Below are 25533 nucleotides of genomic sequence, written 5' to 3'. Positions count from 1 at the left end.
ATTCAACGACCAAAACTGGAAGTATTTGGATTAAGACACTGCCATGAGTCCTTTGTAAAGCATGAAAATAATATGACAGGTACTAAACAAGTTGATATCTAATAGTTGTTGTGTGCTTGGTTTTCAATGGTTTTTATGATAATTCTGAATCATTTGTTTGAGGTTTGAGAATAAGTACTTCTCATTGGTACATTGTTTTATATTTTGTTCCAATCATTTAGTGATTTGTGTTGTATTTGAATACAATAATTTCTTCTTTAATCACACTCGCTCTGAATTCATAATTTTGGCTCTAGATTTAAAAGCCATGGAAGGTAATTCTTTCTCTATTTCTCTCTTCATTCCAAATTGTAAATATCTTATATTTTTTTTAATTAAAATGTGGTAAAGTAAAATGATTGGTCGAAAGAGCCAGTCAATAAAAGACCAATTTGGTACAAATTAATGTCCTGCTATTTTAAAAAGCAATGGATGCTCTCAAAAAATTCAATCAAAACCCTGTAATTTCTTCTTTAATCTCTCTCTCACTCCAAAATTCATAATTTTGGCTTTTGCATTTAAAGCCATGGAACATATTCTCTCTCTATTTGTCTCTTGATACCAGTTTGTAAATATCTAATACTGTTTGATTAAGATGTGATGATTTTCCTTTCTCATCTGAAATTTTGATTTGTGTAAAGTAGTTTTGGTTAGGTGCAGATTCAAAGAATGATTTTGAATTGAATTTTAAGTCTTTGATATGAATATATGTATACACACACACACTTTTTTCAAGTCTTTCATTATTGAAAAATATTTAATTTTTCCCATATGTGTTATTTTATAATACTCATATGTGTTATAATGTTTGAAAAAATAAATTTGATTGTACTATATGTGACTAAAATAATGAAGAAAAAATTGTAGTACAATATATCCATATGTATGTAACAATAATTAATTAGACCCTAAAAATGCCACTACATGCCAATTGATTTATTTTATCAAGTGTACATGTATATTTAGTTCTTACATGTGACTTTTTCAATATAAAAATTCTTATTTTTTTAAGAGCATTTTTTTTATAAAGAAAACACATGACCTTTTGAAGGCTAGCATCTAAGATTTAAGGTTTATAATTTTTAATTTGCAAAACTAAATATACTTGTCAAGAGATTAAACACAAATAACGCATATAGACAATTTATGTCTTCTCTAAACATACCTTTTCAGAAACCCCAAATGTAGTTGAAGCACTACTGTATCAAGTTTTTTTAGTGTTGTTGAGAGGTTTAGATCATATTCAACTAAAACTAAAGCCAATTTCACACTCTTCTTGACGTTGATTCTCTCTCTCTCTCTCTCTCTCTCTCTCTCTCTCTCTCTCTCTCAAAATTTTGTAAAATTGGAATATATAAATAATAGGTGTTATAGCATAAAAAACTAACATTAAATGGTGAAATTTAAAACCTTTTATTTTTGAAATTAACAAAATTAAAAGTGGAAGAGTTGAAGAAGTTGAAAAAGGGGGCGGAACCAAATTTCTTAATCTTCTGAATTTATGGCTTTAATTAATCATTGATAAGAAGATAGTGTGAGGTGAAAGGCTAAAACCTATTCTAATCATACAAAGTGCCACATGTCAGAACCAAATACTACTCTTAAATTGTTGTTGTTGTTGTTATTTTTCCCTCTCTCTCTCTCTCATAATTATTGTCATATTTCCAGACTTAAGTGCCAAATGACACTTTATGTTAAAGCCATATTTATTAATAAATATTCTAAGGAAACCTTGGAAATCTTTTACAAATAAATTTTATGTATTTTATAGATATTTAATTATTTACTTGTCTTAATTCAATTTTCAGTATGGAGTGAGGTTTTAATATTTAAAACTATACATACACGGTAATATTCACTTTAGCGTGAGTTAATTACATTTTATACGGTGCTTAATTTGTCCCCACATACACACATATTTACAACAACAAAAAATTGCACACATCAAATAAAAATAGATGCACAACATGATTTAACATTTAGAAGACACAATAAACTGTCGTTTTTATTCGTGATCCGATCATGCCCATTCGATTTAAAGCTCAGCAGACACATATCAAAGTGTCTTACAAGTTCAATGACCTAGATGAAACAAACCCAAACTAGTTTTTGAAAGTAAACAAAACTGAAACTTGAACATTACAAATATTCATTTGTGTGTAATATTCATTTGTGAGGTAGTTAATCCATCAATCTCTTTTAATGATATATCAATTTGTAAGTATTATCTAGAAAAACTTGTAACTCCTTTTGAATTTTCTTTTTTAGTTATATTTATTGCTTTCTAGTATTGTTCTCTCTTTTCTAGTACATTAGTCTATAAAGTAGTACCCATAATTGTCAAAACCTGTATCATATCGTGAATTGATTTTTAATTTTTATGTATCGTGTTTCGTAAGATACACAAACACCTAAAAAAAAATATATATATATATATATATATATATATATATATAAAGAGAGAGAGAGAGAGAGAGAGAGAGAGAGAGAGATATGTACATATATAATCTATATATTCATTATAAAATTCGAAATATATTCAACTAATAATTAATTTAATTATCACTTGTGTAACAATATTTAACAAACCTAACTAAATAAATCAAATTAGCATATGTATAACATGCGCATTCAAATTGATCAAATTCCAAAGTGATAATTAATACATGAAATATGAGTCAATATAATAATTTCTTTCATCATATCCATCATCTTACATAATTAACTCCATTTAAGTTAATATTATCAACATGATCATCATCTAACAAATTTTTTTTTCATTGACATTTTCTTTATCATCATCAACATTTCTTCTTGTAATATTATTATAATATGTTTCTTTATAATTCTTCTTGACATTCTAGCTTATTACAATAATAATAATAATAATAATAATAATAATAATAATAAATTAATTCTTCTTAACTTATTACAATAATAATAATAATAAATTTTATTTTATTTTCATTTAAAAACAATTGTAGTTACAATGCAAATATGAAAGTGAAGTTTCAAGTGTATAATCCAAATTTTGTAGGAAAAAGAGAGGAGAAAAAAAAAAAAAAACTTTTGGACATATTATTTTATTAGGCTCCATTAAGTAGCCCAATAAGTTTGTGTTAAAAACAAATTTAACAATATAATTTCACAAATTTTAACCAAAAAAAAAATCATTTTAAACCCATATATCTATGTATCATATGATATATACAATTTTACGATACGATACAATTCATACGATATGATCCTATATATCATATGAATCTTGAGTACTTATGATCCATCCTTACAATAATTAACTTTTTGTACACAATAAGTATCGTGTATCTTACAATATAAACAACTATGCTATGGTGATATAGTAGTTATTATATCATCAAATTGGGTTGTTGAGGTAGCTAAACAGGAGAATTTGCCCTCTTTAGTTTGAGGATTATAATTTATGCTTTTATGAAAGTGATTAGAAAACTTGCTCAAAATCAGCCAGCAAGAAGAAAATTAATCGAGAATATAAAAATAAAGGTAAATATGGAATAAATTAGGTTATTTCCCCAATATTTTGAATGACATTCTAAATTAAATCCTATATTTTAAAAATCTTTTATTGCAATTCTCAATTATTAAAATTGTTTCAAATTTACTTATTGGAAAGTTATTAATGAATAAAAAATAACAAAAAATCAAATAAAGTACACAAAAATCTTATCTCTGCATCAAAAGATCCCTCATATTAAGATCATGTGATATTTTAGTGAAAAAAATATATCTTACAAATGGATCACATCTTCATTAAACCGTATTTATCTATTATAATTTTTTAACAAGGTAAACAAGAGTTTATTTTTAGCTAGTAAAAAAATACGCACCTACATATAATGATATAATATACGGTATTACACTAGTTTTCTATCATTAAACGTATAAAAACACGGAGTTTTTTTCTCTCCCCCGTGGAGTTCTCCCTCTCGTGCATACGAGTTTCTTCCTCCCTTGACCTAGGTCTAGGGCATCTTTTTTTCTTTTTTCAGTGCTTAGTAGAGTGAGTGCTACTAGTTTAACATGGCTAATGAAGTTATAGATAGTTTGGAAAACATGAAGTTGACTACGGAAGAGGAGGAAGTGATTGCCATCTCTGATGAAGGAAGCGTGGAAGCCATTGAGGATTGCACACTAAGTTTGATGGGTAAATTTTTGACGTGCAAATCTTTTAACAAGGGAGCAGCAAAAAATACTATGAGAAGGGCTTGGGGATTGGAAGACAGTCTATGTATCACAGAGGTTGGGCCGAATCTCTATCAGTTCAAATTTACTTCTGAGTTTGATCTAAACAGAATTTTACGAGAGGGTCCGTGGTCCTTTGATAATCAATTATTGATGCACAAGCGTTGGAGGAGAGGTATGATGGTTGGGAATATTAGAATGGAGACGGCTACTCTTTGGATTCAAATCTGGGGGGCGCCGTTGGATATGTTTTCTGCATATGTTGCTAAGGAAGTGGGGAGTAGACTTAGGGTTGTTGAGGAAGTAGAGCAGAGAGGAGGGAAGGATGAGTTAAGTTACTTTATGAGGGTTCGGGTTGCTTTACCTATCTCGAAGCCCATTCGCAGGGGAAGTTTTATTGCGGGATCTGATGGGGATAGACACTAGGTGATGTTTAAATACGAATGATTGCTGTTGTTTTGTCATTATTGTGGAATGCTTGGACATGATGTTAAGAATTGTGCTGCAAACTTTGCTGTGACTAAGAATGGAGGTAAGGCAGAGTACCAATATGGAGATTTCCTTAAAGCAATGGGGGGACGACCAAGAATGGAACCGTTTACAGAGAAACCAGAGGGGCCGAAAAATAGTTCGGAGGGTAGTGTTGACAAGTCCGATGCTAGTTATTACGAGTCCAAGGAGGGTCAATTCAAGTTTGAAGCTTGGCTGAATCAGAATAGAGTAGTGACGACGGAGAGAAGGCAGAGCAGAAACCCTAGTAACGATGAAGATGGAGAGTCCGAGTTTTCAAGAAACACGCCACAATCTCAGGAACGTGATAGGGAGGATCTCACCCATGCAGATTACGTGGTGAAGTGCAATGCTGACGTGCACAACTCAGTATCTGATTTGAGGAAAATTTCACTACAGAAGAATAACGAGCTAATTAGTGGGCTGGAAGGTAAGGATAGTGTGAGCCAAGCGTTGGATCGAAGTATATCTGGTGCATGTAGGGACGAAAATCCAACTGGGCTGAATGCTACAAAGCCCAAGTCTTCTTGGACTAGATTCAATAGGATGGATTTTGGGCTGGGAGGATTACAGAAGGTGTTGTTGCCATCTATAGGTAAAAGGTACCTCCAATTAGCTGGTGAAGACAACCAGAACAAGCAGGGAGAGGAGGGAAGAGTTAAGAGGGGGAAGTTTGAGAATGTGGAAGCTACCGATTTAGAGAGAGCGGCGGGGGTGGATGACCATCCTTGCCGAGAGCAATGAGGTTGTTATGTTGGAATTGCCAAGGGCTTGGGAACTCTTGGACAGGTCGAAGCCTTAAATTATGAGGGAACAAGCTCCCACTGTGTGTTTTCTTATGGAAACACGACTGGACAAAGAAGGATTTGAAAATTTGTATGGAGATTTGCAATTTCAGAATAAAATTATGATAGGCCAAAAACGTATTGACCCCTTGTGATGGATTAATTGATTAATTAACCAAGTTCAATTAATTAACCAATTTAACATGCAAACGCGTGGTAGCACAAACAAATCACCAATTAAACTTAGTATGCAGCGGAAAATAAATGACATGGTGATTTGTTTACGAATGGGGAAAACCTACACGGCAAAAACCCCACTGGCTGATTTTAAGGTCACTATTCCTGAAACTCCACTATTATCACAACAAGCGGTTACAAGTAAAGGAATCCCAAGTACCTTACCAACCTACAGTTGAACCCTTATCCCAATGCCTAATTGGACTTGTTTTGTAGTGACAGTTTCTCCTTTCAATGCACAGCTCCCAAGTACATAACTAACCAAATGCGCGGATCCCAATACGCGACTTCAATCACCAACTAGAGAAGATTGTTGGCTGCAAAGTTCTTCAATTCATCCACACGATGAAGATCAAGAAGATACTTCGTTACAAAACCCTACGGTGCAAAGACACAGTAACTTCTTCACAAAAGAGATGAACTACGGCAAGAACTTCGTCTCAAGTTACAATTTGCATGAACAAGAATTTCTTAATGCTTGTGCAACTTGCCACCCTTTGACGGCCCTTAGAATAATCCTTTTATATGTCTAGAGTTAGGAGAAAAGAAGGCCCAAAGACACATCCACGGATTAGAATTAAAACAGAACTTGGAATATGTTTTTCTTAAATCTCGATAGCTACAGGTGTTGAGGTGCTATCGAGCAGCTGTCGAGCCTCGGGGCTAGAACAACTTCTTAAAGCTCGATAGATGCAGCTGTCGAGCTTTAATGAAGAACACTTCTCAACTTATTTCTTGGACAGACTTGCATGATTTTAACACTTGATCTTGAAACCTTATTTCTTGAAGCATTAACCTCATCCTAAATCTACCCAATTTACAAGTAAAGTGAGTTTTGACAAAGGATTATCCAATTATATAAATAATGAATGACATATGTTCTAAACAAGTGAAACACATATGTCCTAACAAATCATAGTTAAACAGCCAAATACAGGGGATGGTTTGGCTTAATTATGGAAGAATGATGTGGTGATGGATTTGATTAATTATTCGCCTAATCATATTTTCATGAAGGTGACTGATGAGGATAGTTTTGTCTAGTTTTTTATCGGATTTTATGGTTGGCCTGAGGCTCAGCATAAGGAAAAGTCTTGGAAGTTGATAGAACACTTGAAAAGTTTTGTTAATGGGGCCTGGCTTTGTGCGGGAGATTTTAATGCAATTCTAAATAGTGCAAAGAAATTAAGTTTACGGCCACCCAATTCAGCGGAGATTGATGCGTTTAGAAGTGTGTTAGACTCTTGTAATTTTGAGGATTTGGGTTACAAAGGGTATACTTACTCGTGGTCTAATAAGAGGCCAGGTGAGGCTAATACTAAATTGAGACTGGATCAGGCTGTGACAACTATGGAGTGGTGGGATAAATTTTAGATGTCTATAGTTTCTCATCTTCCACCCCATGCTTCAGATCACTTGCCAATTATGGTGCATGTGAAAAGCGTTCAGAAGAATCAACAGAAATTTAAAAAGGGGTTTAAATTTGAAGAAGCTTGGCTACTATGGGAGGATTGTGGTGGTGTGGTTAAGGATGCTTGGGATAGGGTGGGAGGGGAGGAGTCGGGTTTGGCTTCAATAAAGGAAAAATCAAGTACTGTGGTGATGAATTGCAAGCATGGGATTCTTTCAAATTAGAGCCGAATGAAGCAACCATGAAAATTCTTCAAAACTGGCTTGAGGTGCTAAACAGTGCTGAAGTGGTGACTGAAGAATCAAAGGCTGAATATTTGAGTGTTAGTAAACAGTTAGATGACTTGCTTTAAAAGTAGGAAATTTACTGGGCATAACGGTCTTGGATCCTGTGGCTTAAACATGGTGATAAGAATACTAAATATTTTCACTCAAAAGCCTCTCAAAGAAGAAGACGAAATTTTATTAAGGGTATTCAATGTGCACAAGGAAATTTGGTGGATAAGGTGGAAGATATAGCCAAGGTGGCTACTGGTTATTTTGACAATTTATTTTGTGCAGGTACATGTGATCAGATGGAGGAATGTCTTAATGCAGTCCTAAGGAAGGTGACACCTGATATGCAGGATACTCTGTTCAGTGAGTTTAATGTTGAAGAAGTTAAAATAGCGTTGTTCCAAATGGGACCAACAAAGGCACCTGGACTTGATGGTATGAATGCTCTTTTTTACCAAAGATTTTAGCATGTTGTGGGTGATATTGTAGTTGATGCTGTGTTGGATTTCCTGAATAATGGTCATATGTTGCCTGATATTAATCATACTTACATTGTGCTTATTCCTGATGTAAAGAACCCAGAGAAAATGTTTGACTTTAGGCCCATAAGCCTATGTAATGTGATTTACAAAATAATCTCTAACGTGTTAGCTAATAGACTGAAACAGGTGTTACCTAATATTATTTCTCCCACTTAGAGTGCTTTTGTTCCAGGCCGTCTTATTACTGATAATGTGTTGCTAGCATATGAAACATTGCATACTATGCACTGTAGGAAGAAAGGGAAGAAAGGGTATATGGCATTGAAGCTTGATGTAAGTAAAGCATATGATAGGGTGGAGTGGCCTTTCCTTTAGGGGGTTATGCAGTGGCTAGGTTTTCCTGAAACATGGATAGAAAGGGTGACGAGTTGTGTCAATACAACTTCATTCTCTATTCTTGTGAATGGGAGAGCGTATGGTAATGTATTGCCTTCTAGGGGTATTCGTCAGGGGGATCCTCTATCACCATACTTATTTCTGTTATATATAGAAGGGTTTACTTCTCTACTGGCCATGGCAGAGATTGGAGGGACTTTGCATGGGGTGTCTATTTGTAGAAATGCACCAAAGGTTACTAATCTTTTTTTTGCAGATGATTCATTGATTTTTAGTAGGCCTCACCAGCTGAAATTCAAACAATTGTGGAGATTCTTCAAGTTTATGCTAAAGCCTTTGGGCAGTGCATAAATTTGGAAAAGTCTTTAGTGTATTTCAGTAATAACACCTCTGGCCGCCAGAAACAGGAGACTTTGGGGATTTTTGGAGTGAAGGAAGTGTCTCGGTTTGAATCATATTTGGGTTTGCCTACTTTAATTGGAAGGGCAAAATACCATACTTTTTCTTTCATTGAAGATAGGGTGTGGAAAAAATTACAAGGGTGGAAGGGGATGATGCTTTCTAGAGCTGGGAAAGAAGTTCTCATTAAGGCGGTTGCTCAGTCTATACTGACGTATACAATGAGTGTCTTTCAACTCCCATTGAAATTATGTGATGAGTTGGATGCTTTATGTGCTAGATTTTGGTGGGAACAAGTTGAGAATGATAGGAAAATTAATTGGAAAAGTTGGGATAAATTGACTTTGTTGAAGAAGGATGGTGGAATGGGATTTCGGGACCTTAGATCTTTTAATTTAGCCATGTTGGATAAGCAAGGGTGGAGGCTGTTAAAAAACACAAATTCTCTTCTCTATCAGTGCTTTAAAGCAAGGTATTTCCCTAGAACTTCAATTCTTAAGGCCACAGAGTCACCTAATTGTTCATTTGTGTGGAGAAGTTTAGCGATGACCATACCTATTTTAAGAACTGGACATTGTTGGCGTGTGGGTGATGGATCCTCTATTAATGTCTATCGAGATAGGTGGATTCCAAACTACCCCACAAACAAGCCTCTTTTTTTGGTAAGGGATGATGAAGAGGATGTATGGGTGTCAAGTTTGATTAACCAAGAACTCCATGTGTGGCGAAGATATTTTATTATGGCTAATTTCAAGAAGGAAGAGAGGGAAGCTATATGCAACATTCCTCTATGTCGGAGGCAAGTTCTCGATTCAGCTTATTGGAAGCATAGCAAGGATGGCAACTTCACAGTAAAATCAACTTACAAGGTGGTCAGGTCTCTCTTGAAAGATGATTGGGTTGAATCATCATCAGGTGGTACGGTTAACAGGGTGTGGGCTGCTATATGGAAGTTACGGATCCCCAATAAGATCAAGGTGTTTGGGTTGAGAGCGTGTCCTGATATTCTCCCAACAAGAAGGAACTTAAAGAAGAGACAGGTCTTATTGGAAGAGTTGTGTCCATTCTGCTCTAGATTTGAAGAATCAACCATTCATATTTTATGGGAATGTATAGCAGCTCAGGATATTTGGCATGGTAGTGCTAGGGCCTTGCAGAAGTGTGAGACGGGGCAAACTGATTTTGTTGCTTTGTTGGAGTACCTAATGGATCGGTTGGAGAAAACAGAGGTGGAGCTTATGTTGGTGTAGGCATGGTTGATTTGGAATCAGAGGAATAGCGTGGTGCATGGTGGCAAGTTTCTGGAACCGAAATGGTTGAATAAGCGCGCTACTGAATTGCTTGAGGAATTCCAGCGATCACAGGAGAGGCAACAAACTAATACTATGCACGGTGTGACTAGCTAGGTGATGCAGAACACTAAAACCGTTTGGCAACCGCCACCTCAGGCCGTGTATAAGCTAAATTATGACGCGGCAATTTTTGCGGATAACACCAGTTTTGGATTCGGTGCTGTGATCAGAAACTCAAGGGGAGAAGTTATGGCAGCAATGACAGCCAAGGGTCTGGCAGTCCAATACAGTGAGGAGGCAAGATTGCTTGCTTGTCATAAGGCGATGGAGTTTGCAACAGACATTGGTTTCACGACTCTGATAGTGGAAGGAGATAGTGTCAATGCTATGAGGAGTATTGCTTCAACCAAGGACAACCAGTCAGCACTTGGGCATATTGTTGGCGACATTCGGCATCTGATGGGAGCATTAGAGTGGATTTCTGTGAGTTGCACTAAGAGAAATGGAAATACGGTGGCACATGTGCTTGCTGGATATGCCCAACATGTTAATTCTGATTTATTTTGGATGGAAGAGGTTCCATCAATTGTGCTTGACTCTGTAAACTTTGATGCTTCGTTGCTTTAATTGAAAGTTTGATTCTAGCTTCAAAAAAAAAAAAGTATAAAACACGTATTAAAACATATCACACAATTTTCTATAATTAAACGTATAAAACATGTTATCCTTTTGCAAAAGTTTTTTAACCTGCCGATATTTCAGTACTTTTTTTAGTTAGTAAAGTTATTTATTTTATAAATTGTGTCATTATATTCAATAAGGAGATTATCATAACCAATAATTTAAGTTTTTTTATCATTTATAATATGATAATTACAAAAACGGACGAATATTGACAAATTTTTAGCATTGGAGAACAATGGCATGAACAATGAAAGAAACAAGAAAATTTAAAGAACAAACAGTAATTTTAATTGCTTGAAGGCATGATGAAATCGCTTTCATTAGACAATATTTGCTCCCACAACCAAATTGCTAAAGATTTATTACAAACTAGTCCCAAAAATACAACCAAATTTATTGGATTCCACACATTGCAATCATGAAGAAGAAGAAAGGATTTCTAGTATTTTTAACAGAAAAATATGAAATTAAAATGGGAGTGAAAGTTAAAACATGCATATAGAGCATGGGGGTAGTAATCACATATAAAGTGTTAAAACTATAAACTAAATAGTTGGAAATAATTTTCCAACGTTCCCAAAAGTTTATTTATCAAGTGGTGCAACTTTTGGTCATAAAACTATATAGACCGCAATTTTGCATAATTTCACCTAGCTAGCCCTCACTTGGCACACGATCAAGCCATCTTCAAACAGAGTATGAGAAATTATACGAAAATAATGGTATAAAATTAGTTCCAATGACGACATTGATGACGAAGATTAAGTTTGTTTGATCTTTCTTCATACAGTGGCAGCTCTAGAAATTTTATTTATGGTGGTCACTAAGAATTTTAAATTACCACAAAATTTTTCTTGGTACTATTTTTTAAGAAAAAATGAAATTAGAAATTATCTTTATTGAATAGGTTGAACGAGTTACAAATTTTTTTTTTATATTTTATAATAGTTTTTTGTTGAATAATGTTTTTACTTGTTTGGTCTTGTATTGTTTTTGTTTGGTTTATGTTTATTATTATTTGGGCTAATATTTATTGTTGTTATTTTAAGGCTTAAAAAAAGGAATTAAAAATTATGTTTGGAGGCATAATTAATTTTGGAGTAATGCTACGTCTACAACATTTTTACAATAAATCTTATGTAAAAAGCTGTTATTGGTGGATAAAAAAATAATATTAGTACATGGCCCAAATTAGAATCAATAATAGCTTACCACATTAGATTTGTTGTGAAATTATTGTGAAACTGTTGTGAATGTAGTAGCACTACTCTAATTTTTTTTTTATTCCAAATTTTTGTAATTCTCAAGTCAGGATGTTTAAATTTTTTATTAGGGTAGTCATAAGAAGTTAGTTTAGCATATAATTTTTTTGATAAGTGTATATATATATATATATATATATATATATATATATATATTATAAGTCAGGGTGGTCTTGTGACCACCTTGGCTTGCATTGCAAGCCGCCGCTGTAGTATTATCAGTGAGAGACGTTATTGGCACATCAACATCATTCCCAAGGCATAACAAAATAACAACCTGTTGTATACTTCACAAATATATACAAATTTACAAGGTAAAAGCTCCACGAATTATGATACCTTCTATTCCCAAAAAATATGAAAGTTTTTATTTTTATTTTTATTATTTATTATTTATTCAAAGAGTGGAAGGCTGTAGGAAAGAAGGTGGCTCTGCAAGGAGTTTAGGAGGAAACTTTCTTTTGTGTAGTGTAAAGAGATCCCACAAGAGAGCTGTTAATATGCCTAAGAGAGAAAAAAAAATCTTAAAAATGTAAACTAAATGAAACTAGTTTTGTAACTCACACCCATTAAAAATATAATTGAAAGCTCGGATTTGTGCTAAAACACAAGAGCTTGTTCAGACTCTCAATTAAAATTTGCGGCTAGATTGCTTTTACTCTAACTTAAACAAAGTGTGGAACAAGAGTAAATATGCACAATGAACTGTTAACACTACTCTAAGCCATATCCATCCACAATTAACAATAAAATGAAAGCTTAAAGAGTAGGGAAGAGAGATACAAACACAAGATAACACCAAGACGTGTTATCAAAGAGAAAATCGAAGAACTCGGCGAAAAACCTCTCCGCGATCCTCCAAGTCGAAATCGATCCACTAGAGAATAAAGTTGAAGTACATAAATAACGAAAGATCCTCCAAGCCTAGTCTACCTCATGTACTTGAGCCCTCCAAGCTCATGCTACTAACGGACTTCTCAGAATCTTTTATTCTCTAGCTTTTCAGATCCCACAATTCAACCCGATTGCATCCACCACTAAATGGCTCCTTTCAATGCTTCCCAACAACACCAAAATCTCACTTAACACTCAAAATGAGTGTGGTAAGTGTTTGGGCTAACAACCTCTCAAGGATCTAGAGATGGAAATATAGGAGTTGAGGAAAACTAACAAGGAAATGTGTAGATGATTGTGGGTATAACAATCTCTAACTCTCAAGTATATTTGCTAGAGTTTTCTTTCTGAATAGCACTCTTTACAATTCGTGGGTAATGAGGATATTTACAATGTGGGTAAAGAATTTGGTAAAGCAACTTAACTTTTTGCCAAATAGAATGTTTTGCGGGTACTTTGCGAGATGGACCTTGTTGCAAAACACTCGAGAACTTGATAGCCCGGCATGACTCTTCAGCTTCCAGTCATGTGCTTCACACGTGGCCTTTTCGCGGGTTGCTTCTCATGAGCTACTCGCGAGCTAGTCACTAATTACACTGATTCATCTTTTGAAGCTTGGTTCTTCACCGATCTCTCACACTCATCCCTTACAAATAAACCCACATACATACAGGTAAATGATTGAAGAAATTATAATCAAATTAGGCACGGAATTAAAGCCAACACAAGCTAGTTGAAAATCACAACTTTACAATAATAATGGACAATAATCAATGCTTAAGTTATAGAAATGGGGAAAAAGTGGGATACCACTCTCTCTTGTAGGCGGCTTATGAAAACGGGTAAAAAAAACCTTCTATTAAAATACTACAACACAATATTTATAAGGAATTATAAATAATGCAGTGCACCGTGGAGAAGCACGCAGTCAATGAGAATGGCATTATATGGATGCAAGTAAGACTTTGGACCCCCTTACTCTTATGAGGGGAATAAGGCAAGGAGACCATCTGTCTCCACATCTATTTATTTTGTGTATTGATTTCCTAGACCAACTGATTGAAAGCAAGTGTGCCGAGAATGCTTGGGATCTAGTCAAATCTTCTAAGAGTGGTCTAGCCTTTTCTCACCTTTTCTTCGCAAATGATTTGGTGTTGTTTGCCAAAGCCAATCAAGAAAATTGCTCCTCTATTTGTAGTGTGTTGGACAAGTTCTGCTCCAGATCAGGACAAAAAATCAATGAAGCAAAATCAAAGGTTTATTTCTCCCCGAATGTAGACAGTGATACAAGGGACTCTTTTTGCGAAATCCCTGGCTTCCACTCCATAAAATTCTTAGGAAAATACTTGGGTATCCCCATCTAGCAGCCCGGGTCTTCCCTTCACAAATTTAGTTTTCTTTTGGAAAGGGTGAAACAGAAGTTGGCTGGTTGGAAATCAAATTTTCTTTCTATGGTAGGGAGGGCTGTTTAGATTCAGGCATCCATTTCAACAATCTCAGCATACATTATGCAATGTGTATCTCTTCCCAATAAAATTCAAAATGGCATTGACAGAATCAGCCAAAATTTCCTTTGGGGAACCACCAAGTCCACCAAAAAAAAAAAGCATTATATTGGTTGGAATAAAATTACCAAACCAAAAAAAGAGGGTGATTTAGGCTTTCAAACAGCCAAAGGTAGAAACATAGCTCTTCTTGCTAAGTTCAACTGGAGATTTCATTTTGAGAAGGAAAGTCTATGGGTTCAGGTTCTTAGGAAGAAGTATTGCACTCGTCAAAGGCTTAATTTCAGAAACACAAACAAGCTCTCTTGCTCACAAGTGTGGAAAGGTATGAAGGTGGGTCTTGACAGATTCTAGAAAGGTGTGAGATGGACGTTGGGTTATAACAGTAACCTTAGTCTGTGGTATGATAAATGGTCTTGCAATGGACCTTTGAGACTTGCTGTTTAGGGTCCCTTCACCCGAAAAGAGTCCAATCTCAAGGTGAAGGACATCCCGATAGATGTTAAATTGAAAATCCAAGTGACCCCTTTTGCCATTTTAGCTAGCAGCATAGATAGAATGATCTAGTCTGAAAATCCTCGTGGGAGCTTCGACCTCAAAAGCGTATATCGTTTGGCATCTGGCAATGAGACAATTACTTTTGATGGAGAGTGGATTTGGCAAGTTAAAATTCTTCCGCAAATTTAATTTTTCGTTTATAAATGTCTTCACAATAGTTTAGGGGTTAATTCTTGTCCTAATGCTAGAGGAATCTCTTCTGATCCCCTTTGTCCTCTCTGTCATAAAGAACCCAAAACTATCATTCATAGTCTTCGAGATTGTGATCATATCAAAAATGTCTGGGCTACGTTGGGAATTTAGGTATCAGACTTGGCCTTTTGATTATCCCCCTTAACTGTTGGCAGTCAAAGAATGCCAAATCTACCATCATATCTGGGTAACACCAACTGCCTTGGAAAATCTTCTTTTTATTTGCAATATGGACGATATGGCCGAAGAGGAACCTGGTGGTCTTTCAAAATAAGCCTTTTACCCTAAACATCCATTCGGAGATCTACCATAAAGCAGCGAAATTTATCGATTGTGCCTTAAATGTTAGAGAGGCAATTTGCCACATTTCGAAACCTGTTAGGTGGGAAAAACCAACAGAAGGGTGGAGGAAACTTAACACTGACGGGTCCTCCCTTGGAAACACAGGCAAAGCTGGAAGGGGAGGGCTTATTCGGGGATGATGAGGGTAATTGGGTTTTGGGGTTCTTAAGGCAGATCGGTGTAACCTCAAGTTTCATAGCTGAGCTATGGGCTTTGAGGGATGGCTTAATATTGTGTGTTAAAGGGAATTTTACTGCTGTTGTTATTGAAATGGATGCCAAAGCAATTATTGAAGTCCTAAACAATCCCAACAATACTAATCTAATCATTTCCTCCATTGTGGATGACTACAGGCAGTTGGCTTCCCGAATTCCCTTGACTTGCTTTAATCACTGCTATAGAGAAACTAATAGGAGTGCTGATATGCTAGCTAGGATGGGATCTCAGCAATCTTCTAGTTTTATCCTATGAAGCACGGGTGTGGGTGCGGGTGCGGGTGCGGGTGCGGGACTCGGCAATTTTTGAAAAAGGTAGGTGTGGGTGCAGCGGGACTCGGCGATTAAAAAATTATTAAAAATATTTTTATTTATATTTTTAATATATTACTAAGCATACTTTTTCACATTATATTAACATATACCAAATTTAAGAGCAATAGTAGATAATAACTAAAACATGATGTTCATAAATTAAATATAACCCGCAAGATTGAAACTAAAACATTCCATGATGTTCAGAAATTATAATACAACTCATAAGTTTGAAACTAAAACTAAATAAAAGACAATCAACAAGACAATCAAACACCAACATCTTCATCATCAAGATCAATAGCTTCACTTCGAACTTCACTTTCACTAGTAGTAGCACTAATGCTAGCATTCCCAATAACTATGGCTTCCCACTCTGGCTCATCAAGTGTAAGGGTTGCACTCTCAAGAATTCCAACTCCTTTATGTATGTCGCTCTCATTCTAAGAGTCTCCTTTAATATCTCATATCTTTGTTGCTGTATATATGTACTCCTCATTGCGCCTTGACAAGAGTCGAAGATTAGAATGTACATATACCAAATCATCAGCACGTGTAGGAGCCATTTTGTTTCTTTTTAAGGAATGAATGAATTTGTATGTGCTCCAATTCCTCTCAGCACATGAGGATGAACAAGGTTGTCCAAGAAGTTTAAGGGCAAGGGTTTGAAGAGTTGGAAATGCGGTACCATGATATTGCCACCAAACCAAAGATTGTAAGACCCACCTATCTGTCAAGGTAGCTGGTGAAGGAAACCTCCCTCCTGAAAATGCTGTAAACTCAAACTTCACCACACTTAATTCATTCCCATCTTCAAAGTATTGATCTAAACACTTGCTCCTTTCCATAGAAATTTCATAATCTCGATGTGGAGCAATGCGTTTTGGATTCTTTGAAAGCCATTCAATGGAGTAATACCTAGAGTTAAAGATTAAAAAACAAATATAAATGAAAGGTGTGTTTTACTAGAAGGGGGAACTAAAGAAAATAGAAAATAAATGTAATTACTTAGGATTTAAGGAATGAGCCAAGCAATGTAGTGGTGTACAGTTTTTAGTCCATCGATCAATGAGTATATCATACACCACACTCCAAAATGAGCAATGCTGATCATCTTCCAAGCCTTCGTGCCAATATATTACTGCTTTCACCTTCTCTATCATTGAATCCCACATCTCATACATAAGATGAAGACAAGGCTTATCTGTGTCGGCTATTCGTAGCATATCATAAATAGGTGCTGTGAATTCAAGGATATAATCAATATTATCCCACCAAATATCACTTAGAATCAGATCTTTCACTTTTTGAGCTTTTCCAACATCATCCTCCCTATAAGAAGCCCATTGGTCACTAATAGCCATGGCTTAAAGGCATCTTTTTATCAACTTCAACCTTTTTAGCATTACAACAACCGAAGCAAATCTAGTATCAGCAACTTGGAGCAGTTTTAATGGACAAAATTCATTAAACATTGCCAACCTCATTGAATGGTTCATGATAAAAACACGTATGAAGGATGCATCATCACCAATACGTGTAATCCAATTACATTCCTCATATGTAACTTCATTCTTTTCAGTGTTTTTTGCTGCACAAATATTCTTCAAAACTAGATTGTGAGTGTGGACAACACAGGGTGTCCAAAATATTTTAGGATACTCATCTTCAATAAGAGATCCAGCAGCCTTCATCACACTAGCATTATCAGTGATGACTTGGACAACTTTTTTATGTCCAATCTCTTTTATAGCATCCTTCAACACCCCAACAATATAATGTTTGTCTTTGAACTCACCTGACCCATCAATTGCCTTTATAAACATTGGACCCCCATCTGATACAGCCATAATATTAATAAGAGGCCTCCTTTGTGGATCAGACCATCCATCAGAAACTATAGTTACACCATTTTCAAGCCAAAAGTCCTTAATTGATTTCAAAAGTCCTTCAACATGAGCTCTTTCTTTTTGCAAAAGTGTTGTTCTCAAAGCATTGTATCCAGGAGGAACATAACCCGGAATGCTATGAGTAGCAACATATGCATAGGAATTACGATAATATGGGTTCCTTGCAAAGTTAAACGGAAGCCCAGCGGTGTAAAACATCCTAGCAATTGTACTATCCAACTCATGTCTAGCATTATTCTGGTATGCTTTCTCCAAAGTATTATTCACAGCCACCTTCCTCCTCTTACCATCAATCGGATTTGTACTATCACTTCTTTCATGTCTCCGAAATTGGGAAATAGGTTTAGGCCCACGGCCTGGGGGAGGTGGGGGTAAGGGAATTTAACTTCTCCGTTCTCTCTCTAACTTATCATTCTCAACTTGATCATGCATTTGCTGCATTTCCAGCCTATGACTCGGTGTCACCTTAGGGCACGGTTTAATTTCTTTATTAGGAATTTTTAATAAATGAGCCTTAACCCTAGAATAAGATCCCATATAAATACACCACAATAATTGCACTTAAAGTATGTGTTTCCCCCTGATTTAACAGATGCACCAGCTAGTTTTTCTACTTTAGTCACATACTGCCAAAGAGAAGATTCATCATTTGGCACTTCTTGATTAGAAGAAGGTGAAGTTTCTGTGCTAGTAACTTCGTCCATTGCAAATTCAATAGATTCAATTTAACCTACAAATAATAACTATTAACTAAATAAATTTAGAATAAATCAAACCAAGTTAAGAAATCACAGAATCACAAATAATAAGTTAATAACTATTAACTAAATAAATTAATAATAAATCAAACCAAGTTCACAGATTCACAAATAATAACTATTAACTAAATAAAACTATGAATCTGAGTTGAGAATGCTTTGAGAAATTCACAAGTTCACAGATTCACAAACTAAGATTCACAAATCACATTCACAAATCACAAATCAAACTAAGATTGAAAGTGAAAGCTTTATTAATATCAATACCTGAGTTGAGAATGCGTGAAAGAGAGTTGAGAATGCGTGAGAGAGATTGAAAGAATGAAGACTTGGATTTTTGGCACTGCAACAGGGGAGACGGCGAGAGCGAAGGCAGAGAGTGAAGGGCTGAAGCTTGAAGGCAAAGAGTAAAGGCAGAGATGGAGGGCAGAGCACACCGCAGAGAGGCAGAGAACACAGAGATAGCAAAGAGGCAGAGAGTCAGAGAGGCAGAGAGCACGACTGAAGTTTTTTTGCTTTGATGAAGTGAGAATGAAGTGGGCTGATTTGGCTGAAGTAGGATTAGATTTAAGTTCATACGGTGCATTTCGCACCTTTTTTTTTTTTTTTGAATTTCGGCCTGAATCGGCCGTTTTGGGCTCCGGTTGTTTCGCCGGTATCGCCCGATACGGCCGATATGGCCCGATTCGGCGCGATTCCGCCCGAGTCAGCGCGAATCGCGCCGAGTCTACGCCGCGTCGGCGCGAGTCGGCTGGAAAATGATGAATCCACGTGGCCGACGCGGCCGGACGCCACACCGACGCGCGAGCAGCGGCGTCCCTCTCGCGTTGCCGCGTCCCGCCGCGTCGGACGCGGGTGCGGCACCTCCGGTGCCGCGTCCGTGCATCCCAGGTTTTATCTTGTATGACAACACCCCCCCCCCCCCCCAGGGCTTGCAACCTTTGTTAGATTTTGATTTTTCTAGTTTGTATCTGAACAGGCGTTGCCTTGAAACTATTATTAATTTCTAGTTTGAATGCATTTCCCTTTTTACCAAAAAAAAAAGAAGTAAATACTATCTCTATATATGACATTTAACAATATATAGTAAAACTATCTTTTTATTGTGAAATTATATTTCTTTCTAAAAATAGTATTTTCTAATTTTTTGTAAACTTGAATTATGCATATAAACTTAAAGCAGAATAATCTTTATTTTGTTATGGAAGACTCAACAAGGTGTCTTTCTTATTCATTGAATAAAATACTTGCCCATTGTTTTTAAAGCTCAGCAGACACATGTCAAAGTGTCTTACAAGTTCAACGATGAAACAAACCCAAACTATCTTCTGAAAGTAAACAAACTTGAAACTTGAACATTACAAAATGAATGAATGCTATTACACAACCACTCAAAACCATTCTAATATGCTAAATACTCCAAGGTTTGGGCTAAACCATTTCTCTACTCCAAGCCACGTATTTTCCTCAATTGCCCAACAGCCTCATAAACTTATTGGTGTCTATTTCGTGATGATTGTTTCTTTACCATCATGCCGATGCACCCCAATTATAGGAAGAATTCAAAACCAAGCCCATTTACATGACGAAAAGCTTGACAAGTTAAACTAACACACACCAACACATAGTAGAGGATTCCGTTTGAGATAAAAGTCTAGAGACATAAAAAATAATGTTAAGAGTATGAAGTGTATTGGGCACGGATTGGGGTTATTATTCAGCACTCCCCTCACTATCTTATGAATGATAAGTTTGATTCCGCAATCTGGTTGACGTCATTGCTTTGGTCATGTTATTTTTCACTATAGTCTATAGGTTGCTGACTGAGTGGGTGTTGCGTCTTTGACTCTTTTGGCTCTCTTTTTTCCCCCTAATAAGCAGCTGTTTTCTTATATCTTGGTCAAAAGAGGAACTATAAATTTACATCTTACTATGTTACCAATTACAAAAAACAATACAAATTAATGTATTATCAATCTCGAAAAAATAATTCAAATATTTATTTGTGAAGTAATTAAAGTTCACTAATCACTTTGATTGTAATGTCAATTTGTAAGTATTATTTATAAAAACTGATGTATTTATAATTTTTTATATATTTTAATTGACTGCTTTAGAAGCACTCGCATAAGTATTTATATAACAAAAAAAAGTAACACATTTTAGCCAATTAAGTCCAAAATTCACCAACATCATGTCATGCAAAATTATGTAAAAATATATGATTGTTATAATTACTGTATAAATTTACACTGATACTATTTATTTTGCATTTAATTTTTTTATTCTTTCTCTGCATATCCCATGAAGGAATAAAATGGATGGTGGTTGTTGTGCATGAAAAAAGAAAAACAATTAAAAAATCAAGAAAAATTTGATATTTTAATAAAATGAAGTGTAAAAAAATTATTCTAATATGAGGTGTTTTAAAATGTGAGTATGTAAAAAAAGAAGAAAAAAAAAGTAAGTTCTTATACTAAAATAGATAGAAATATTTGCACCAGTTGATGTGAATGTTCTCTGTATTGTTCTCTCTTTTCTAGAAAATTAGTATTGTTCTCTCTTCTCTCTTAGTATCTTAGTATAATACATTTGCTCCAACCCCCTAAAGTTATTCTGGATGCTTGCAAGGCTAATTGCATTTTGTAGCCACCTCAGTTTGTTTTAATGAAGTTTGCTGATTATTAAAAAAAGAAAAAAGAAAAAAAGCACATTAGTCTATGAAGTAGTATGACTAATGACTATAACCGATATCAAAAGGGGTTAGTATCATCCAATCGGGCTTTTGGGGTAGCTAAATAGGAGAATTTGCCTTCTTTAATTCGGTAATAGGGATATTATATAAACAAAACAACTACCCCACCATAGAGCTTGTTTCGGTGCAAATTCTTTTACATCCCAGACCTATGAGGTCATATATCAAAAGTAAAGTTAACTCCCCTAATGGAGTATCTAATATAAGGAAGTCTTGTTGTAGGTGGACATCCATCTTTGGCTCTTTGCAAAGGAGTCAGCACAAGAGTTGGCTTCTCTAAAACAATGGTTAATTGTCCATTGGGAGGTTTGGTTCAACATTTGAGTAATCATTTTTGGTGAGCAAGCCAACGACAGATTTGGTATCAATTTCTATTTCAAGTTTTCAGCAGATTGGATGTGGAGTAGGATGCAAAGATGAAAACTACCCCTTACCGCCCATAATTCAACTTTCAATTTGTTGGAGACATATTTTTATGTAATTGGCATATCCTTTGACAAAACGTACTTTACTTGTATTTGGGTAAATCTAAGTAGGTTCAACATGATCATTACAAGTGGTTAAATTGAAGACATGAAGATTACTCAAGAACTGCTCAAGAAAAGTGCAAACTGCAGGTCTCGATACCTCCTCGACAGAAGCTCGATCTTTCGAGATTCATTAAAACTCGACAGATGTCCCGATCGATCGAGCTTACGGGATTCAGAGTATAGCCAGCAACGTTTTTACTCTAAAAGGCTATTTGTTTATAGGTTTGTATAATTCTTATTGGACTAGGAAAACCCAAGGTTTGTGTAAACCTATTTGGAATAGGAAACCCATTAAGCTCCTATTTAAAGGAGGTGGAAAAAGAAAAACCTAACCCTAGAGAGCTTTATAAGGTTTTCTTTTTGAAACTCTAGCCTCCTCCTACAGAAGAAAGAGTTCTTGCTGCGTTTCTTGTACGCCTTTGGGTTTTGTAACCAAGCAAAGTCTCTTGCACCAACATTGAAGATCTTATTGGTGTTTCTATGTGAAGCTGCTGCAAATCAACTACAACAATCAAAGGGTTGCTGTGGAGTTAGTCACGTACTGAGATTCGTGCAAAGGAGTAAGACGCGTACTAGGATCTGCGCATCAAATTGGTTAGTCACGTACTGGAAGCCGTGCATTGAAAAAGAGAAATTGTTACTACAAAACAAGTTCAATTGGATTTTGGGGTAAGGGTTCAACTGTAGGTTGGTAAGGTACTTGGGATTTCTTTACTTGTAACTGCTTGTTGTGATAATAGTGGAATTTTGGGAGTGGTGACCTTAAATTCACCCAGTGGGGTTTTTGCCGTGTAGGTTTTCCTCATTCGTAAACAAATCACCGTGTCATTTATTTTCTGCTGCATACTTAGTTTAATTGGTGATTTGTTTGTGCTACCACGCAATTTGCATGTTAATTTGATTAATTAATAACTTGGCTAATTAATCAATTAATCTATTACAATGGGTCAATACGTTTTAGGCCTATCACAATTTACACGTTCAATATAACCCTATATACGTTATGAAAGTGATTCAAAGACTAGCTCAAAGTCAAACTCAAGCAAGCAGTTAGAAAATTTAATCAAGAATACAAAAAATTATCAATCAATCATCAAAATATATATATATATATATATAAAAGCACAAACTTCATATGAGAGATCTTTTGAGGTTCTACCATGTGGCGCACTCTATGAAAAGAATTGAAATACCATTACGCCACATTAGAAATAAGAACAAATTTAAAGGTAGAAACTCTTTATTTCCTTTGATTCTATGTTTTAAGACTACTTTTCTTACATTTGTTAATCAATGTTTTAAGACTACTATTTGTTTCATTTGGTTCAATGTTGCAAGATTTTTCATCTCTCACACATACAAAAAACTCTTTGCATTTCCATTCACCCTTCTCACTTCTAATCTGTTATATGCATATCACATAGCCCTTCATTCCATTTTATCTCAAATACACTTAGACCAAAAATGATGTCATTTACCTTCAACCTTCAATAACACCTACATAACATCAACATTGCAGTATCATTGATCCTAACCCATATGAGTAGGCTATGACTAAGGAATGGGGCTTGTGTTTTCTATTCAGTGACAGTAACTTACAATTTTGATGTTGAACTCATACACTGTGGATTTTGTGAAAGTTACGATTCGCTTTAAGTTTTTGGGTTTTTGGGTATTTGAGATTTTGGTTTGGGAAAGTCATGAATGTTCTTTTGTTTTAGAACTAAAGAAAAAGAAAAAGAAAAAGCAAAAGCAAAAGAAACATAAACATTTTAATTGATTATTTATAAAGTTAGCTATTTGTTTTTAGAATTTTTTTGTTAGAACTCACATTCTCTTTATGTTGATAATTATAGATGATTTCCTTAATTTTATTGAGATAATAAATTGGGTATTTATGATTGAGGTCTCCATATTTGAGGTCTTAATATACATAAAAATTATTTCAAATAACATTGTAAAGTAGTTCATGCATCGTGCAGGATATCATCTAATTTACTATAAAATGAATTTATTATATTTATAAATACGGTAGTTAATATGTCCCCGCATACACACATATTTACCAAAATTTTGTTTATTCCAAATATAATTAAGGCACAAAATGATCTAAAATTTATAAGACACAACAAGTTGTATTTCTTATTCATAATACAATGCATGCCCATTTGATTTAAAGCTCGGAAACACATATCATAGTGTCTTACAAGTTCAACGGACCCAAATGAAACAAACCTCAACTATTTTTTGAAAGTAAACAAACTTTTTTTTTGGGGTTAAAAAAGTAAACAAACTTGAAACTTGAGTATTACAATATGAATAAACTTTATTACACCGCCACTGAAAACCATAATTCAGGCTAAACCATTTCTCTACTCGTAGCCACGTATTTTCCTCAATTGCACGAGAGCCTCATAAACTTTCTTCTGGTCAGCAAGAGACTTTGCCACAGTCTCCTTTTGGAGGCACCTTTTAGCCCATGCAATAATCTTGGGGCACTCTGCCTCTATGTTGATATTGCCAAATACCTCGTAGGCATGAAACCAGCTGTAGAAAGTGACAAGAGAAAGGTCCACAAACCCAAATGTTTCACCCCCAAAGAAAGGCTTGTCACCAAGCTCCCCCTCCAATATCTTGAAGGTTTCAAAGAATTCCTTCTTGCCTGCCTCCAGCTCTTCTCCTTTTGTAGCCCATAACTTCCTTGAAACACCACTAACCTGTTTTTTCCACACATTGTATATATTACAAGGATGAACAGTGCCAGTAATGAATTTTAAATCAAATCTATAGAGATAGAAGAATATTTCTTTAAAGCTCAAGAAAAAAAACTATGAAATTTATAGAAAATATAGTCATTTCAAATTAAATCTTTCAAATGTCATTGCCTTGAAATTAAAACCCGTTAACCCAGAATGAAAAGAAATTAAAATAATATAAAAGAAAAAAGAAATGGTATTAAAGGTACCTTCTTATCAACAAAATCAGCCCAGAACCTGGCATGAGCTCTCTGGTAAGGATCAGAGGGCAGCAATGGAGACTTATCGTTCCAGACCTCATCTATGTACTGAACAATGATGAGAGACTCACACACAGGTTTGCCATTGTGGATAAGAACTGGGATCTTCTTGAGAATGGGGTTCGCCTCTAAAAGCAGAGGGCTCTTGTTACTCAAGTCCTCTCGTTACTCAAGTCCTCTTGCTTGTAATCATACTCGATACCCTTCTCGGCCAGTGCAATCTTGACCCTCATCCCATACATACTGAGCCAGAAGTCTAGCAGAATCACCTCGTCCGCCATTGTCAATGAAGTGAAGATATTGAAGGAAATAGAGAAGTAAGGTTAAGAAAGGAGAGAAGAAGTGAGTTAGTATGCAAAAACACTTGGAAGAGAGCGGGGATTTATAGTCATAGGTGGTGGTTCGGGCTTTCATTGATAATTAATTAAATAATGCTAAAGTGTGCTGGTAAAAATAACAATAATAAAAACAATGCTAAAGTATGACTTCGACTACAAAGTGCATTGGGAACAAATTTGAGTTTCTGGATCATTCCATAATCCGTCATTGC

The 25533-nt window shown here is 35.3% G+C and overlaps 3 protein-coding genes and 1 pseudogene across 3 annotated transcripts; 3 read left to right on the top strand and 1 right to left on the bottom strand.

Annotated features, from left to right (window-relative positions):
- The first annotated feature begins 4098 nt into the window (after window positions 1–4098).
- Window positions 4099–4686, top strand: LOC142616161 (uncharacterized). Its single transcript, XM_075789035.1, has one exon. The coding sequence runs from the start codon at window positions 4099–4101 to the stop codon at window positions 4684–4686; it is 588 nt and encodes a 195-aa protein (XP_075645150.1).
- A 5478-nt stretch (window positions 4687–10164) lies between these two features.
- Window positions 10165–10674, top strand: LOC142616160 (uncharacterized). Its single transcript, XM_075789034.1, has one exon. It carries the CDS (start codon window positions 10165–10167, stop codon window positions 10672–10674), a length of 510 nt encoding a protein of 169 aa, XP_075645149.1.
- Window positions 10675–15484: 4810 nt separating this feature from the next.
- On the top strand, window positions 15485–15955 carry LOC142616159 (uncharacterized). Its single transcript, XM_075789033.1, has one exon. It carries the CDS (start codon window positions 15485–15487, stop codon window positions 15953–15955), a length of 471 nt encoding a protein of 156 aa, XP_075645148.1.
- Window positions 15956–24203: 8248 nt separating this feature from the next.
- Window positions 24204–25320, bottom strand: LOC142617173 (putative glutathione S-transferase parC; annotated as a pseudogene).
- Between the last annotated feature and the right edge of the window lie 213 nt (window positions 25321–25533).

Source organism: Castanea sativa, chromosome 11, assembly GCF_040712315.1.
Source record: "Castanea sativa cultivar Marrone di Chiusa Pesio chromosome 11, ASM4071231v1".
In the NCBI taxonomy this organism is placed as follows: domain Eukaryota; kingdom Viridiplantae; phylum Streptophyta; class Magnoliopsida; order Fagales; family Fagaceae; genus Castanea; species Castanea sativa.
This window is presented reverse-complemented; position numbering and strand designations above follow the sequence as displayed.

Bases quoted from the DNA above. Each gene is read 5' to 3' on its own strand.
- LOC142616160 (XM_075789034.1), top strand. From the start codon at position 10,165: ATGCAGAACACTAAAACCGTTTGGCAACCGCCACCTCAGGCCGTGTAT.
- LOC142616161 (XM_075789035.1), top strand. From the start codon at position 4,099: ATGGCTAATGAAGTTATAGATAGTTTGGAAAACATGAAGTTGACTACG.
- LOC142616159 (XM_075789033.1), top strand. From the start codon at position 15,485: ATGTTAGAGAGGCAATTTGCCACATTTCGAAACCTGTTAGGTGGGAAA.